The sequence below is a fragment of the Apteryx rowi genome, unplaced genomic scaffold (genome assembly GCF_003343035.1).
Source record: "Apteryx rowi isolate R43461 unplaced genomic scaffold, aptRow1 scaffold_200, whole genome shotgun sequence".
In the NCBI taxonomy this organism is placed as follows: Eukaryota; Metazoa; Chordata; class Aves; order Apterygiformes; family Apterygidae; genus Apteryx; species Apteryx rowi.
The window spans coordinates 456299-475130 of record NW_020448309.1 but is presented as its reverse complement, the minus strand read 5'-3'; the positions used below and the strand labels follow the sequence as shown (position 1 = coordinate 475130).

The 18832-nt window shown below is 50.2% G+C and overlaps 1 protein-coding gene across 1 annotated transcript in view; it reads right to left on the bottom strand.

Moving 5' to 3' along the window:
• PKP1 (plakophilin 1) overlaps positions 1-4197 on the bottom strand; it is a 42303-nt gene extending 38106 nt beyond the window's left edge. The window contains exon 1 of the mRNA XM_026063797.1: positions 3996-4197. Within this exon, the coding sequence (XP_025919582.1) occupies positions 3996-4197 (202 nt within the window). The remainder of the gene's footprint in view (positions 1-3995) is intronic.
• Positions 4198-18832: the final 14635 nt, after the last annotated feature.

Sequence of the window (18832 nt, the reverse complement as noted above, 5' to 3'; positions counted from 1 at the left end):
ATAAAGCTAACAGGCAGTTTGGGGCAATGGATGCATATTAATAAATATCAGTCTGAGGCAGGGAAAGGCAAGACAAGAATCAGTCAGTGGTAGTGCAGGCTAGACAAGTTAAATAATAAACTATGCATGACTTTAAAACAATGAGGATGATTAAACATAGGAAAGAAGTGTTAAGAGAAGAAGGCCTGTGGGAAGCACGAAGCAAACCCTGGATGCCTCCAAGGAGAGAAGTGTTAGTCAAATCCCAGAAGCTGAGATTCATTCAGGAAAGAGTGAAGTGTATTTTTCGATTCTGACCTATGAGCTGAAGGGTTTCTGCTTCTGCAAACAATACTCTGAAAAGCAAGGTTTGTGGAAGAGTGGACAGCTTTCACTGAATCATTTCATGCAGAGGGAAGGTTACAGAAGTCTTCAAACCACTCACTTTCTTCAAAGGCCCCTCTTCCCTCACTTCAAAGGAACTAGAGCTAGGTGGGATTTCACTCCTCTCAGCAGCAGCCAGCATAGTAAACCTCTAAATCACAACTCAACTGCAAGACAGCTGGACACAACAGTCCTGAGTTCAGGCTTCCTAAGATCTTTGCTCCCTGGTACATCTTGCTAGCCAGTGATGAGACATTGTCAAAACTTTTCTTTAGCCAGAGGACTTTGTAGATACCACTGTTAGCTAGTAGGTGCTTGTTCAGCTTGGCCTGGCCTTTTCTCCTGCCATGCCAGAGAAATTCATTTTCTCTTGAAATTTGTGTTACTCACAGATCAGATGGAGCTATCCAGTTAGCTATTCACATGGTGAGAAGTGATGTCCCTGGGGCAGATCCCACAGACCTGAAACCCAAGTGCTCTACAGACATCCTTGGAAACACTCATAGGTGCTGTGCTGAGAAAAGGCCCTTTTGTCAGTGCTGGATTATGCTCCTTGCAGTTAGTTTCCACTCATTGCCCTACCCCAGTGCACATCAGTTCAGTCTCAGAAGGATCACCTTGCCCTGCTGAGGATGCCTTGATGCTCTGTGGCTTGTACGCACACTGGGAGACAACAGATCATCAGCCAGGGCTTAGGCATTGGCCTTTAGTCCCTTGATGGGCTGGACTGCAATTAGCCAACTAATTTTATGTAGACATCAATAGCAGGACATTGAAAGGATGTCTGCTGCCCTCTAAAGGCACTCCAGTTATGGGACATGTTAACTCCATCCCTGCTACATGGAAGTAGGTATATGTCCGTGCTCCCCGTCCTACATGCACAGGCAAATATGTTCCTGAAGCTGGGCAAAGCTCTGCTGTGCACTTCAGTTCCTGTCCAAACTGTGTAACAAAACACAGTGACAGCTGAATCTAGACCGATCATGTGGGAAGCTTTCTGAATCCAGAAGGAACAACACACTGGGACATTTCTCAAGGGGCTTTGCAAATTCCCCAGCTTGTGCTGCCTTTGAGGAGCATCTCTGAGAAATCTTGCAGGGATGCATGTAGCTAATATTGGAGGAGCATTCAAAGTGGCAGACACACAGCTCTAATAGTCCCTTGTAACCTATCTGTAGGAAACATGACTGCTTCTCACTAGGTGTGCTCAGCTCACCTTTGGAACAAGAGCAATAAAAAACAATACAGGACAGCACTCTGCCCCTTGAAAGTCCAGTCTGACCCTCTCCGTCTCCAGGCCAGGAGAAAAAACAGAGAATAAATGGGAACTTCTTGCCCTTTTAGGAGTCCATCCAGCACCCCACTAAGAGAGCAGCCACAGGAGCAAATCAGCCTGCCCATGGCATAAGTGTGTGATCAGGAAGACAGGCATCAGGGATTTCTGTGCTGGCCAGTGTCTCTGCTGTGGGAATGGGACAGCCTCTGCCCTGTGTTTGGAGGCAGCAGCTGGGAGCTGAATGTGACTCAGCTTCCCTGGAACATAGAAACCGGAGCTGCACATTTCCAGGCAATTCCCAGACATTCCCAAAAGTCTGGGGGAGGAGTTTAACTTAGGCTTGTTAAGCAGAGAGAGGCAGCTGGGGAATTTGCTCTCCCTTACTTCCTCCCCAAGAGGTTTAATTTGGACACCTCTCCAGAGGGAATATTCCTTTCAGCCATCCCCCTCTGTCTCTCTTCCTTCCTGCTACAGGCAGAGGCGGCAGACATCTGCCTGCCTGCTTCCCCTTGAAATAAAACTCTGCTGGAAAGGTAGGTCAGCACTGGCCCAATCCTCAACCAGAACTTCTCTTATCATCCTGGTTTGTATTTTATTTTGTCAGGTCTGGCACCGTAATACCTTAAGCAATAAACCCTCCTGAGGTAGGAGGAGATTTGCATTTCCCATCGCTTTCCATTTTGGTGGCAGAAAAAAGCTCCCTTCACCCACCTGTCCTCCACCCACCCCTTGGAGTCTGTGTCCACAAACAAGCAAAAACAAAGAAGCCAGAAATTTGTACCTACTGATGCCCATCATGGGCCACTGCACACATGCCTTTCCCCACAAAACTGCTCTATTCCCTCTGCCACAGAGATTGCAATGTTTATGGCCAGGAGGGCACCTATGACCCATGGGTACCACCATCTTGATTCCTTCATCTAGCAGCATATTGCTACCCTGCTTCTCTCATCAAACCAGCTCAAACTATTTGGACCATGATGCCTCACCAGCACTGGATTCTGCCTAGTGATCCAGCCCTGAAAAGTTGCCAGAAAGACATTGTAGAGTCAGGGCCACAGTCCCCAAAATTGTTGGCAGAGACTGGCCTAGCTCACCTAGCCTTCCAGAAAATACCGCTCTACGCACTGCTCACTCTGGATACAGCCGAATGGCTCAGTCTCAGCCCCAGCCTCAGCCCCAGACCCAGCCCCAGACCCAGCCCCTCCCTCTCCTCCAAAACCCCAGGCTTTCTTCTTCCCAGCGAACTCATCTGGGCCAGTGAGCTCACTAACAACTGCTGGTGAAAGCACCTCCGAAAGCCAGGGAGGTTTTGTGCTTGGCTGCCATGAACTTCTGGGTTTGCAGCTCCTGGCTGCATGGCTGGGCAAAACTGGGGTTTATCTCCAAAGCAATTTTCTTCAGATGCAAGAAGGACAGTGAAGCAAATCATTTGTCAAGCTCTGTCCCAAAGAGAGAAGGTATTCCAATAGGAAGTCTGAAAACTCCAGGACTCAGCTGATTGCTTGCTTTCTATGGCACAAATTCATTGCACAGCAGTGGGCCAGCTGCCTGGATCCCCCCACCCCACTCTACCCATCTGCAAAACAGAGGGAGCTGTGAAGCACCCCACTCAGCAAGAAAAAGACCTTTCTAATCCTCTCTCACTTCTTTTCTGCTGCTCACACTGGGGTGTCTCTGAGGCTCAGCCACCCCCACGCTTCTCTGTAGTGCAGCCTGCAAATGGGGGCCACCTCAGGAGCCTCAGAGGGGAATCCTGAGTTGAGCTCAGGTTTGTGTCCTGTGCATAGGCAGAGCTACCTGTCCTCCATCCGCAGCAATATTAAGGAGGTGACAGCCCAGCAACAGCTCTTGGCCAGCTCCTAGTTCCACAGCATGGTGGAGAAGTGCTGTTAGCCTTGGCTAGCCACAGGAGGGGAGGAATCCGGCCAAGGAGCCAACCTGCAGCAGCATTCCCAGAGAAAGGATTCACAAAGGCTAGGAAGCTACTCCAGCTTCAGAGCCAGGAAACAAATGGTTAATAGCACCATGCCGAAATGTCCAAGTGCCTCAGGGACACAGATCAGTTCAGCCCCACTGCATTCCTGGGAGATCTACACCACTTTCTCTCAGACCCGCACTGGGAAGGGAGTCATTGCCTCCAACTCCACATCTTGTCCTAACTCTTCCATCCAGTGCAAGAGACCTTGGCATCCCTGGCCAGGGTAACCCAGCAAGTAACGAGAGACATGAACCGGTCTGTCCCCCACGAACAAAGCCCCAGAAAATCAAGTAGTCTTGAGCAGGAGGACCCCGTAGCATCTGCTCTATTCCCGCAGGGGGACCCCTTGCTGTCCAGCGCGCAGTGGGATTTTACCTCGGTTGGAGTGGCCCATGCTCGACGACACAGACGATTTCTGTTTCTGCCGTTTCACCGTCATCATCACTTGTTCTTGGACCCTCTGTTTTCCTGTGCCCTTAGTTTTCAGCTTGTGATCCGAGGGCAAGGCCAGCGTGGAGCTGGCCTGGTCTTGGAAACATTCATATGCCAGCGCTGTTTTCAGTGGAGAGTGAAGCATGGCTGCAAACGGACCGTGGGGCTGGGGGGAAGAGGGGACTGCACTTCACCTGACCGCACGTGACACAAGGCAACAGCAACACGTCTCGTTCTGGGCTTAATCTCCCAAACCCCTCCTTGCCATACGTTCCCTGGCCGAGGATGTCTCAGAGCTCCTGCTCCTGGCTCGGCTCTCCAGTGTGTGAGCAGGCACACCCTCTGCCAGACTGGATATACAGCCCTGCCTGTACACACCCACGCGCTCCCCGCCACGGCTCGCTCGCAGCCCCCGTGCCGCAGCTGCAGGGCACGCAGCTCCCCGCTGCCCTCGTCCTAACTCTGCCTCCTCCAGCCTGTGCCGAAAYGGAGAGACTGAGAGAAAAGTGCCGGTTCTGGCGGGCAGAGGGCAAGGTGGGAGGGGTGCAGGTTTGGGACAGGGACCACCGTCTCCTTTGCCATGGAGGTCTCACAGATTGGGGGGTGGTGGGCCTTGGTAGGAAACGGTGATCTTGTCAGACAGCCGGAGGGCTGGAGGATCTCCCACACAGCCTGCTCATCTTGTACTTTATTATTTTCCTTAGTCTAAACTGGATCGAAACGGGGTTTCAGTGCCAAGAGCCTGGGGATGCCCCTGTTAGTAAGAAGCAGCTTGCACATGAATGAGGACAAATTCTCCCCACAGTGCCTGTGCCTGCCTGGGGGTCTGGGCTCCATCCCCAGCCCTGCTGAGATGCTCCCAGGTCAATCTGTTTCAGCTCTCCGTTTGTGAAAAGCTTCCTCTGCCTGCACAAGTGGCAAACCTGCCGAGCCAGGGACTGCACAGGACTGCCTGCGTAACACCTAATCTTGGTCCTGGAGGGATCCCCTGGGCCCCGCTGATCACAGGATGCTTCTGTGTTCGTAGTGGCATGACCCTTTCCCTTTGCAGGGCCAGCCCTATACCCAAGCTCTCCTCCATGCAGAAAATATCAGAAGTTACAAGCCAAGTATTGAATTCGAGGGAAGAGGTTTCTTTCTGCCAAGCCACACTGCAGCAAGTCTTTTGCGGTGAACCAGACACCTCAGTGCTGGTGTGACTAGTTTCAGGTCACAGCAAATGCTGACAAAGCTTTTGCCAAGCCACAGGAGGCTGATACATCAGAAGAGGTGCAAAGCTGACCAGGAGAGAGGGCACCCAGGGCAGAGGCTTCCTGGCGCCCCCCCAGTACCGGGTCTCGGGGATGCCTGCATGGGCACAGGGCCCAGACAAGGGCCAGAAGGAGCAGGCTTCTCTGCGCTGCTGGATAGAGGGTGTTGAGAGCACTTGTGTAGTTTCTCTCTCTTGGGAATCAGCAGCATGAGGGATTGGTGCTTGGGGTCTGGCCATAGGCCTGGTGCTTTTAGCTCATGGATACTAGGTCACTCCTTGAAAGCAGCAGGAAGACATGGAAAACACTTTATTTCTATTTATCAGGTTTCATGTTTTCTTGGCAGCTTGTGAACACTCATGTGACTGCACTTCAGTTTTCAAAGAAACGGGAGCAGTATTAGAAAATGCAGGGCATGATCCTGAGGAGCATGAAGGTTGTGCACCTTTCTCTTCTGACGGCTCCAGGATGCTCCTCTGGCAAACCCCAACACTAGAAACCCAAACTTTGTTAATGAGACTCAGGACTAGAACACCTAAGGGCTAATTACCTTCAGTCCCTCCTCCCCAAGTTTCCTGACACCTCATCCAAGGGATGCAGCAGCTTCACTGTGCTCTGTCACCCATCAGGCCCAGTCCATTTAGACAGCGACCAAAAGAGGCCAGCCAGCATGGCAAGTACTACCCAAGATTGGGGGGCCAATGCCTAATGACATGGAGGGGGATTTTCTGATTTTCCTGTGCTCATTTTCACCCAGCAGGGATAAGTCTGTGCGCTTCCCAGTCAGGGTAGGGAACAGCAGAGCAATATCTGGGTGTTGTTTTCCTGTGTCCTACTTGTTTCTCCTGAAAGCTTGTTATCGATGCCAAACAATGTTTTCGCAAATCAATGACAGGCTGTCAGCGTCAGATGGCTTCTGAACAACAAAGTGCCCAGGTCTTGCAAACCTGTAATGTCATTTACCCCACGGCAAGGAACAGCCCTCACCCTGTCCCCGCACAGGAGAGCCAAGTGTTTATCACATCCAGTCATTTACTGACGGATAATACAAATGCTACGCTCTGGCATCTGCCCTGTTTCATAACTCGTTCAAAATGCTGAGCTGGGCTGCGGAGCTGGGGACAGGGAACTTATAAAGGCTTTCAAGAAACAACAGTTTCTTAGGGGTGAGTTTGCACCATCTAGCCTGGGGAAGAAATCTCCCAGCATTCTGAAACATATTTCAAACCTGCCTCTAAAAGAGTAAAAGATACTTAAATAAAGGAGTTTGTTGCACCTCTATGCAAACTGCTGTTTCTGCTCTGAATCACAGGATGGTGACGCTTACTTAGCAGGGCATGGCAAGTGTCACCCTCAGCAAGCCGAGCGCCACACCAGAGCAGCACACAGCAGCCAAAGCCCTGCATCTACAAGCACCTTAAGCAAATTCCCTGTCTGCCTTTCTGTCTGGAGTTTGCAGGCACTGGGACAGCAACAGGAGAAGGCTGAAAGGGAAACAAAAACTGTGCCGAATTTGGAGCACGACTGGCAAAAGACTGGAGAGTAAAAAGGCATCTGGTGATTTGAGGGAGACAGGGCCTTAGCTGCGGTCCGACGGCTGCATGTGCACACACCAGCCATTGCATGGTGATGCCATGAATCACCGCTCCGCACCCCACAAGCTCACAGGGACACACCTTGTGCATCTGGCCTCTTCAAAGCATTTTTGTACGAGTTCCTGGGATTCTTGCCAACTCACTGATTGTAATCAAAGGGCTCGCTGGCCCAATACTGCTCCCGCAGTGGTGCAGGGTTTTCTGTTCAAACTTGTCAGACACTCCTGAATTGAAAGTGTCTACAGATCGCTGCAGAATCTGAAGGGGAAGATTGCTGGCCCCCAAAATTGGTGACAGGGAGCCCTGCTGCAATTTTTTAGCATCTAGGGTTGCTTCTTCCTCAGGGTGGATGGTCACCAAGAGAGATAGATGTAAGGGTGCTGGGGATTTCTTGTATTTCCCAGGAAAATGCCATTCTCCAAGGGGTGACTCAGCCTCGCCCCACCACAGCTGAGACTTCCCAGAGCCTGACAAGGTTTTTGCAGGAGGAAACCTGCTCTTCAGATTTGCACAGCCTTAGTTTCGCTCAGCCTCTCTTGAAAGGCTCTCCTTCTTCTGTGGGACAAGAGAGTGCCACAGGGCCAGGACAGATCACAGAATCACAGAATGGTTTAGCTTGGAAGGGGATGAGGATGGAGAGTTCAGATGCAAAAGGGGAACTAGGATCCAGGTGAAAATGTGCACAGATTGTCTAAGTTCAGGAAAGCCACGCAGAAGCCTGCTGAGGCAAGTGGACAGGGTATTTCCAAGCAAAACCTGCTCTCTGCTCTTCACACGTGTGGCACTGAGCTGGGTTTTCGGGGTGGTGCAGCAGTAGGATAAGATGGTGACAGCACCTGTCAGATTGCAAGTAAACCCTTGACAAAGTAGGAAGACTTCACCAAGGCCCAGAGTTCTCCCATGGCAGATGAGAGCTTGTAAGGGGCGGGGAATGGTCTTACATGAAGAAAGGAATGAAAACCCTGATTACTCCATGAAAAGGAAGGACTGTGTAACATTGTATCAGAACTCACACAGAGCAGCTGTGAGGCTAAATGAACCAAGATGAAAGCCTTGCATAATGGAGATAAAGTACCTGGGAATGAAATTAATGCATCATACAGGTGTGTCATAATAGAAACACAGAATAATTTAGGTTGGAAGGGACTGACCCTCTGTCCAGAGTAGGGAAAGCTTAGACCCAGCTGCTGGGGACCTTTTCCAGTTGATGTTTGAGTATCACCAAGAATGTAGGTCCCACAGCCTCTGTTCCAACATCTGACTACCCTCATAGTGAACATTTTTTCCTAGCATCTAAGGAGAATTTCCCATGTTCCAGCTTGTTCCCATTGCCTATCATCCTCTCACCATGCACCTCAGAAGAATTTGGCTCCATCATCTTCTCTGCACCCTCCCATTAGGTAGTTGCAGACAGCAGTAAGATCACCCCAAGCTTTCCCTTCTCCGGGCTGAAGAAACCCAGCTCTCCCAGCCTCTCTTCGTGCTTCCTGTGCTCCAGCCCCAACCATCTTGGTGGCCTCCACTGGAGTCTGGAATGTCCACATCTTTCTTATATTGGGGCCTCCCAAACTGGGCACAGCATGGGGCATGGAGCAGGAATCCCTGCAGGGCTGGAGGGTGGGGAGAAGACCAAGCTCTTGTCCACCTCCCAGGCACAGCTGCCCCGGCAAAGCCACTTCCCTGGCCAGAAGTGCAGCGTTTTATCCTGGCACCTGGCTGTGACGTGGACAAAGTCTGCTGAGGGACCCAGTGCCTGGGACCACTCTCTGGCCCTGGGGCCAAGTGTGTCAGTACATGGCCCATGCCTATGTGCTAAAATGCTGGTCCTGAGAACAGTGTGGCCACAGCCAAAATTGTGGGTTAGTTGGCACATGCCCTGGCTGAGAATATACCCCATAGACCTTTACTCCACCCCTCCTGAATCTCACTCTAGCACAGTATTTGGAGCAACAACATGGCAACTCTGCAAAGTTTGTTTTAGAAGCAAAGACTAGTGCTGTCCAGGCTTGCCAAGAGCTAAAAAAGGGACATCCCTTGGTCAGCAGTTTTTTCTGGGAACGAGCTCCAGCAGTGGTTGTGCAGCTGCCAGGGAACGGCAGCCATAAAGGAGGTGCCCTGGGAGATGAGGATAGTGATGGAGAACTAAGGAGCTCTCAGCTCCCCTCCAGGGGAAAGGCATCAGGCTGGCCAGTCCTCCCTGTTTTCCTCATGTTCCCATCTTGCCTGAGGAGCCCCTACAAAACCGAGTGAGGGGCTGCTGATCTCCTGCCATCTCTACCTCTGCCAGGGCAACCTCCAGCTCAGGGCAACCTCCAGCTCAGGGTGAGTTCAGATCATATGCTCCCAATTGCCTCTTCACCCGTCTCTATGAAGGAGATGCACAGGGGATCATACTTCATGGCAAGACTTACCATGTGGGGCACTGCCGGCAAATCCCATCCTGCAGCCCAAGGGTAAAGCTTGCAATGATATTTGAGTGAATCTGGAGTAACTTACTCCTCTGCAGACCGACTCCCAGTAGACAATCACATGAAGAAGAGCTCCTGAGAGTGCGGATCAGGATCTCAGGCTGGCACTCTCCTAATAACATCCCTGGTGCTGGTGCATCTCAGCAGCAAGTTTTTACGTCTGACCTGAGGAGAGGACACATGTGAGGGGATAGACAAATCTTTGGAAATGCAGTGAAGGAGTCCTCATGCTGATGGCACTTACATTTGATGTTGTTGCAGCCTGTTCTGGCAGGGGGAACCAGTTGAAAAACCTGGGGCTGCTGCCAAGAGGCTGCCCTTGAAAGTAGATGATGCCACTGAGATGAGTGTGGAGAGGCTGGCCTCTACGTCTGTGCCATGCTGCTGTCTCACCAGATCCATCCACGTGCACCCGGGGACAAGATCTCGTGGCTGCTTGTGAGGATATGTCAGCCCCACAGCAAGGTTGTGTACCCATTGCAGGCTGCTGGTGGTCACGTGGCTGCGAATCCCACTTAACCATGCCCAGAAGACCTGAGGGTGTTCAGCAGTAGAGACCCTCTCCATAGGTGCATCTCCCTTCTCTGTTCTCTAGATCTTGAGGACTACCTGAGGACTGAACAGTGGCCATCTTGTTCTTAAATAATTAATGAGTTGCAGATCCCCTCCCCTTCATATCATGCCATGCCTGGGAATTCCAAAGAGATCTGGCTGCTAAGGGGGGGAGTGATTGAGGTTGTGGTTAGAGGAAGCACACTCAGATGGGGAGAAGACCCCACACCGCCTTAGGGCCAGCCCCAGAGATAAGCTAAAGGTTTGTTTTGGGCCCCATGGGGTGCATGAGCATTACCTGGGTGGCGTCCTGCAAATGCAGCCAAGTCAGGTCCTGCCAGATGCATCTGCTGCTTCCAGGAGTGGTTGGAAGGATGGTTGGGGTGTGGGGCACTGTCTTCAGAGGTGATGCTCTGCTCACGGACACAGATACAACTGCTCCAGGGCCTTCTCAGGGTGAGCTTTGCTGAGGAGATGCATGTGTCCACCACACCTAAACAGGCCTGTGTAGGAGGTGTTGCTCCTTGCTGCAGAAGTAGCTGATCACCAGGCAGATGTTTCTCCAGCCACTTCAGTTGCCTAAGGATACTCTCAGCTGTAGAAATGGTTGATGCACCCCAACCCCAAGCCACATCCCTTGTCTCCGTTCATGCTGCCTATTGTCTCCAAACAGGTGTCTCACAACAGGTCCCTGCCCCTCCCATCCTGGCAGCAGACACAACCAAAATTGTTCTTCACCGGCACATTGCTCTGAGCTTATTTCTTCTGCCAGAATAGCAGCGTGGACAGCAATGAGGGCCACAAGAAGATGGCCCTTCCCCAGGACCTTGGGTGCACAAGGGCACAACCCCACGTGTACCATGGTTAGTTTTCTGAGCTTATTGTGGCTCTGTCCTGTCGGCAACCACTCTGTTCAAGGCAACAGGAACCCTTGCTGCATGGGGCAGCAGACCCTGCTGTTCCTGCTCCACTTCTTCAAAAAAGGCCACAGAGTCCTTATTTGCTCTGAGCCCCTTGCACCCCCCCATACTGTTTCTCTATCATTTTCTGATACTCAGAAAATAATGAGGACTAACTCACAGAGCAGCAGGGTTTTGTGGTGGACACCAGGGGTGTGTGTAGGGTGGCTAGAAGCACAGTTGAAGGGCTGGGATGTTATGGGTGCAAAGTCATACAGGATAGATCCAGGAAACAGTGCACAGAATGTGTCCAAATAGTACACCCCTGGCTATGCTGCTCATCGGAAATGATGATCCCAAGGATCAACGGGAACGCTGCCAGGCCCAGGCATGTACGAATACAAGTGCACCACGTGGAAAGTTAGGGAGAGGGTTTAAGCCTGTGTGCATGATGAGTCAAGGCACAGCCCAACAAGACAGCTACAATTAAATTGGTATGGACAGTCTCCTGGCAGTGGGGACCCAGCTGAAAAGGGGTGGGTACATATGCATTTCAGCCAAGAAGGTACCCAGACTCCTTGCCTCCCTGTTCCTGTAATAGTCTGGATCAGCTCAGAAATGCTGCAGGGAAGGGAGAGCTTGTTCCCACTCTGGGAGGGAAACAGGAAGAAACTGGAAGAAACAGAGGCAACAGGGTCACATTTGAAAAGGGAGCAAGCATGTAAATGATGCTAGGATGCATTTGATTCCACAGCATTGTGAAATCCTCTGGTGTTTCTGGAGGGGGAAGGGAACCCCACAGACCAGATTATGTAATGATTTAGCAATATAGCCTATTGTGACCTGACTTGTCAAAACATACACTGTCTGGGGGAGCGGGGAAGGGGGAGTTGAGCATGCAGTAATCCCCTGGGTGCAGACAGGGAACATGCAGTGAGACTGGGAGAGAAAGAAGGCTGCAAGCACTGTGTGACCTACCAGCTGCACTGCAGAAGGGTTAGGTCAAACGCCAGCCAATTTGACAGGTTATGTATGGACATATGCCCACGCCACACCTGGCAGCTCTGTTGCTTCATAACCATGGGCTCTGCAGGGAAGTACAGATGCTCTTACCATCAGCAGAGGCTCTTTTCTTCCCTCCAGAGCACCATTTCAGTTCAGGGCTTGAGATGGAGTTTAGTTTCTCCTCATACCCTGCATCACGGAGTCCTGTTAGAGTTCAACCCCAGCTTAAGCACAAAGCTACCACTAGACATCAGGTGTTACAAGCACCTAGAGATCTGTCAGGATGAAAACACTGGGCTGACCCTGTGTGCACAATGTCCTGGAAGCACTTATCCCATCCGTATCCAGTGCCACCCTTCAGGCACCACTAGGCACTGCTGCTCGTCAGGATCCATAGGGAGGTGACGATGCCCTTCTTTGGTCACACTGAAGTTGCGCTCATCCTCTCTTTTGGAAATGCAGCTGCTAGAGGAGTTTCCCTCTCCATCCTCTTCAGCTTTCTAAATTTGGGAAGGCTCTAATTCCTACACATTAGCAAATTACTCCTTTATGTGTGATGCACAGGGTCACATGGACAGAGAGGCACCTCTGCCTACATGCTGGGCTGCAGCAACCCCCCTGAGGTCCCTGGGGATCTCAGCAATAGGGTCGGCAGATCATAGGTGGGATCAGAGCAGCCCCAAGGAGCAGAGGACTCGCTCCCCAACAGTGCTTTGCCCTTCCCACGCCAGCTAGCTCAGCAGTAGCTCTTTGCAATTAAGGTATCTACAGCTAACAACATGAGCTCCCTTTCTAGCTTTGAGATGGCAGTCAGACTTCAGCAGAAGTAAGGTAACTGACTACCAGGATGGTCCAGTCTGTGGCTCACAGACTGCTTGGGATCCAAAAGAAAAAGAAAAGAAAAAAGATGACATATGGATTCAACCAGGTTAGGGCAGTAGACCTTGCAGTTTTATATTTAGGGTCCTCATTTCTGTGGACAACATGATATGAGCAAAACAACTCCCATCCCCAGTTAGTGCTGAAGTTCACAGACTGCTCATTTTACTGCATTACCTGCCTTGCTAAAAATATTTGCCAAGGGGAAGGTGTGACTGAGTGTAAAGCTTCCATACCATCCCAATCTCTCTGCATGAGAGCAAGTTCTCAGGGCCATGCTGAAAAGCTGCTGGTGAAGCATGAACAGGATGAGTAAAGATCTCAGGCTTTCCCACATGCACAGGGAAAGAAAAGCATTGCTTGAATGGACACTTGACACAGCCAGAAAAATATTCTTGCTAGCAAAAGCTGTGATTCATGGATGTGTGTGAGCTGAACCCTTGAGCCTCTTCCTCTTTTGGGGCAAAAGGAGGCCAAAAAGGGACAGAATTGGCAGAAGCTTGGCCCAGCTACCACTATGCCTTATAACCACAGCATCCTCCTTCATGGCACACTGGTCCCACCAAAGCCTTGTCCTTTCCAAATCTGCAGATGCCTCTTTAGCAGCAGCTCTCCTGACAGGAACTGAGATTCAGCTGCATTTCTGCTTACAGCAACCCCCTTCCCAAGAAAGCCTGCTCTCCTTTGCTCCCAGACCTGTGGCAGGGCACCCAGATCATGAAATATTAATAGTAATAAAAAGAGTAATAATAACATTATCTAGCTGCCAGACATTACTTCTCTTGCTTGCTATACTGCTTTCACCACCTAGTCCAGTAACCTCCTGGTCTGCAGGTGCTAGCTGGTTTTGCTGTAATGGGTTTTCCCCTTTCTGGAGTGTTTATTGATGCCAAAGACAGTTAAAAAATACCAAATGCTTCCTCATATCATTCTTCTGTGCCAGGGCTCACTTTACTTTCTAACTGACCCTGGGCCTACACCCCCTCCTTGAGCCAAAAGCCTGACTCGGTCACAGTCGGGTGCAACACAGAGCCAGGAGGTGACTGACTCAGGCAGGAGTGGGTTATACCAGAGGTAGAAACTGGAAATGGGAGGCAAATCCTCAAGCGCAAGGAGGGTTTGTAGAGGAGGACAAAAAGCAGAGAAACCTGGAGAACCCTCAGCTGCTACAAGGAGTCCTGGCCAAGGAGGAGAGAAGATGACTGAAAAGAGAGACAGGGAATCCCAAGTCATGCAGTCTCTCTGATGATGGCCCTCCCGGACAGTGGAGTTAACAGGGTGGAAAGGAGAGCAGCAGTCGCATCTCTGGACTACACAAGACATATCTAGACATGCACTGGGGGAGAAGCACTGTGTAACAGTGGAGGAGCCAGAACGGGTTCTGCAGCCCGGCAGACCCCAGCTTTCATTGTAATTAAAATTGGCTATATTTGGCCAGCTTGATTGCACAATGATCAATGTCTCAACGCACAATGATCAACGTCTCTGCCTGCAGCTCCACGTCAAGGCTGCCTGTTGGTGATTTTTGCAGCTGGCAGGCACGTGAAGCAGGTCTGACCCATGGGGACTCATCCTCCATCACCTTTCTTAAGACCACTGTTTATTTTAAGAGTGAAACCTACAACACTGGTGCTTAAAAGCAAATTCATCTAGAGATATATTTGAGGCTGATCTATACATGTCATGCAGGGGTTATCTGTTCAAAGTCCACACTGAGTCCACTAGTTGTCAAGACAGACAGGTATTTACACATTTGACTTTAGACTAAACACAGAAAAACAGATTTTCAAAGCCAAGTTATAGCTGGGAGCGTGAAATGCATTCAGATAACCATGCTAGGGATGGAGCAAGGAGTCTCTCTCCTTCCAAGGGGACATCCAAGGGGATGTTCAAGGATGTTGAGTCTCCTAGCTGTTGAGATGGGCAGAGGCAGGTATAAGTCTCTTGCTTTATCATATTACCTGCCCACACAGCAGCCTTCAAGTCCCTTTTGCCAAATCTGCACCTCTCTGTTGTGAAATCAGCTCTCTATTGGAAATGTACTGAAGTACCAGGTAAATTTTTCCAGTCCTGTCTCTACATGCAGCTGTTCTGGTCTCAAAGAAACTCCAGCATGGAAGCCAAGCTGCTCTGGGAAACACAGTGCTACTGGACCATCCTCTCTCCCTGTGGCTACCAGGTGCAGGCATCATGGAGGGACGTGGCAACACTAGCTGCCAAGTCTAATGTGGATTTGGGGAAGGCAGAAACTGCAGTCCAGGCATCTGGCAAGACTGTGCTTGGCCTCTAGTTGCAGCCTGATATCTTGACTGGAGGAGGGCAATGGGAGGCTCATCCTTCAGAGTGCATCCTGCCCCTCCTGCCATGCTGCTGAAGAATGGCACACACCCAGCCTCTGTTTTATAATGGTAAGAGCTAACCAAGTCGTCTATGCAGGATTGTCCTACAGACAACAGGCAATGGTACAGAGAAAGCAAGCTGTGAATTTTCAGTCAGGTGCTCCTAACAGGTACCCATATGTGCTTATCATTTCCTAGGCTGCCAAAGTCCAAGCAAGATATGTCATTGTCACAGAATCACAGAATCACAGAATCACAGAATCACAGAATCGCTGAGGTTGGAAGGGACCTCTGGAGATCATCTAGTCCAACCCCCCTGCTCAAGCAGGGTCACCTAGAGCACATTGCACAGGATTGCATCCAGGCGCGTTTTGAATATCTCCAGAGAAGGAGACTCCACCACCTCTCGGGGCAACCTGTTCCAGTGCTCTGTCACCCTCACAGTGAAAAAGTTTTTCCTCATGTTCAGATGGAAGTGTCTGTGTTTCAGTTTGTGCCCGTTGCCTCGCGTCCTGTCGCTCGGCACCACTGAAAAGAGTCTGGTCCCATCCTCTCGACACCCTCCCTTCAGATACTTGTACACATTGATAAGATCTCCTCTCAGCCTTCTCTTCTCCAAGCTAAACAGGCCAAGGATAAGCTCCCTTTTCCAAGCCTCGGAAGTCTTCTGTAGGATGCAAACAAACTACCTTGTGTATGTATGTGTCACTGTCCTTCACTGGGGCAAAGTTGTAGAAAGATTTAGGTTGGAGGAGACTTTAAGAGGCCCTGAGTCCAACATCAGGTTCAAAGTAGGGCTAACTCTAAAGCCATGTCAGGTTGCTCAGGTCCCTGCCCAGTCGAGTTTTGAATATCTCCAAGGATGGGAATTCTCCAGTGCCAGGGCTGCACTTCTCTCATGGGGAAAAGCTTTTTTCCTTTTGTGCATTTGGAATTATACTTGTTGCAGGTTCTGCACGGATTCACTTGTCATTTACCAGTGCACCTTGGAGAAGGACCTGGCTCTGTGTTCACCACAGCTCCTCCTGTGGGTGGAGGAAGGCTGCTGGGCAAACTTGCTTCAGCCTCCACCCCTCCGGGCGAACAGACCCAGCTCCCTCAGCCTCTCCCTAAGTCCTGAACCCTTGGCCTGGCCACCTTTCCCTAGAAAGGGAAAAAGGGGGGTTTAAGCAAGATGACTAGCTATCTCTTGGCTGTGAAGTTACAGAGCTTTTGTGCACAGAACAGAGATCTGTTCATTGATCACTGTGCAATCAAGCTGGCCAAATATAGTCAATTTTAACTACAAAATCATTCATAATGTCTAGGGGATGGAAAACATCCCTGTGAAAGGGTGGGGTCTATAACATTTCTGTGCTCTTTCTGTAAAACTCAGGGCTAATAATCTGCAGTATGAACTTGCCAAGATTGCAGAGTAGGTATACCACTCCTGTGACACCAGAGAGCAATTTCTTTTTTCTTTAAAGACACAGTAGCTGCTGAGGTTGAAATATACATATAAATTCATTAAAATGAAATCATTAAGGATGGCTCTGCTGCTTAGGAATGACTCAAAAAATCTTACCTTGCTTCTGTAGATCAAAGTACCTTGTCTTCCTCTTGTAATAAAAACAGTCTGACATTTTATACAAATGTTTGATCTAGAAAACCAAAAAGGATGTTTCAGTTGTTATTAAGCAGCAGCTGCTCTGAATAATCTTTAACCTCCAATTTAAGTTCATTTGATAAAAAAAAAAAAAAATTAACAGAGCCTTCTATGCCAAGATTGGTTTTAACACAAATTTTCTATATAGCTCTACTTCAGTTTTTATTTGAGACCTCATCTCCTGGAAATCTCCTGCCACTTACAGACAGCTGAATGGGAGTGGAAAAGGCTCATTGCTGCAGCCCAGCAGGAGCTTTCAGAGAAGGGAGCCTTTCTTGGAAAGGGAATTTATGTATTCCTGGCACAGCACACAACATCCGAGGCAACTGCACCAGCTGTGGGAAGGAAAAGAGCACAGATTTGTTAGCAGGACACTTTTCAGGCTTCGGGCAGTACCAGAGGTCCTGTCCGAAAGGCTAGAACACAAAAGTGTGGGCCAAGGGCTCTCACACCCATCCCATGAATGTCCCTAGGGTGTCCCCTGCCCAGTGACACTGCCTGACAGTGTCATCACAGATAAGAGAAGAAGGCCAGAGACTAATCCCTGGTCCAGAGGCAGGAGGCATGGATGGGATCCCAGAAACCCAGGTTTGGGTCAGCCCTCTCTAGAGCAGGCTGCATCTATAGTGGACTGCACTCTTTTGGACCCATGTGGTGGCCTACAACACAATAATTATTCAGAGAGGGGCTTTTTACCCTGGTTTGAGTGTTGGAAATAATTTGAGGGTAGTGCTGAGGTGGGGTTTTTATAGCATGAAACTGAGGGGATGTGTTGGACACTTCAGGGCATGGCATGAGGATGCAGAGCCTGTTGGGATAGTTTTGGAGGGCTGTGTAGGTTAGAGGGAGCCACACTTGGCGCAATCTTGACCATCCTGCTTTTTGGGAGTGCTCCTGGACTGGACTACTCTCAGAAATGCACCCGGACTTTGTCCTGCAGAGAGCTGGGTGGAGTAATTCAAAATGAAGCAAAAGAGTGAGCTAACAACAGAGGAGCCCAGACGGCCAGGTCACTGCCTGAGCAACCCCCTGGCCCCCTCTCCCTGGCAGTGCAGATGTACCCAGACATGCAGTTCACTGCTTCCCCATGCTGAGACATGAGCACACAGGGAAATGGAAACACTAGCAGATGACCCACGTTTGAGAGAGAGAAGCGTGTTAGTCCAGATTTATCTAAGGCCCCTGAGAGCTATCCCAGCAACCCAAAAAGCCAACCATCCTCCCAAAAGTTGCTGGAACAGCTTCTGCAGCATCACAGCACCCGGTATTTCTTGTGCAGTAAACACTAGTATCCTAAAGCTACAGTGTTGCCCCAGTGTTTCACAGTTGATGTCCCTCTGGGGGGCAGGAGGCTGTACCCAAACTCTGACCCATCATGGCTGCTGTGGACAGTTAATGGGAAGGATGGTTCTCAAATTCTTCCTATTGGCAGGCTGAAAAAGGGGTCTCAAGGGGGAGGGGAAAAAAAAAACACGCTGCTGGTGAGTTGGGGCAAGTGCCGTGTATTCCACTACATGTGGAGCCTGCAGCACTAGAAGTCTTTAAGGACGTGCAAAACAGACATCCCTTTTGAGCAAGGAATGGTTGCACTGTCCTGCATTGGAGCAGGGGAAGATTCAGGTGAATTTTCAAGGTTCCTCCCAGCCCTACATCTTTACAATACTGCTCTTCCCTGAGTACTATGGCTTCCTCTGCCATAGAGGACCAGCAATCAGGACAGTGGCACCTCATGGCAGAGAGAGCAGGGACAAGCTCTGACAGAGGTGCTCTGGGCATCTGCAATACAACCAGCTTGGAACAGGCAAGCCAAGCTCTCACGGTGCATGGTCCATACAAGCATGCTGTCCTTGTACACCACCCAGGGCTGCTGCACAGGGTCCCCGGTAATACACTGCATGCTCAGCAGAACAGGGTTTCTGTAGTGGCTGGAGGCTGCTGTTTGCCTGATCAAACAAAGGCTGTCATGCACCTGAGTCATGGCCAAGTTTTCCTGGTCTCTGGAGGTAACTGTGCAGTCAGCATGCATTTCTGTGGGGTGTGCCATGGCTAAGTTTCCTGCTGCCCAGAGGTTTCAGAGTGATTGGTATAAAGCTTGCTTGCATGTTCAGTTGTTTAAAGGTAATATGCTCTCCTTTCTGGGCCAGTTTT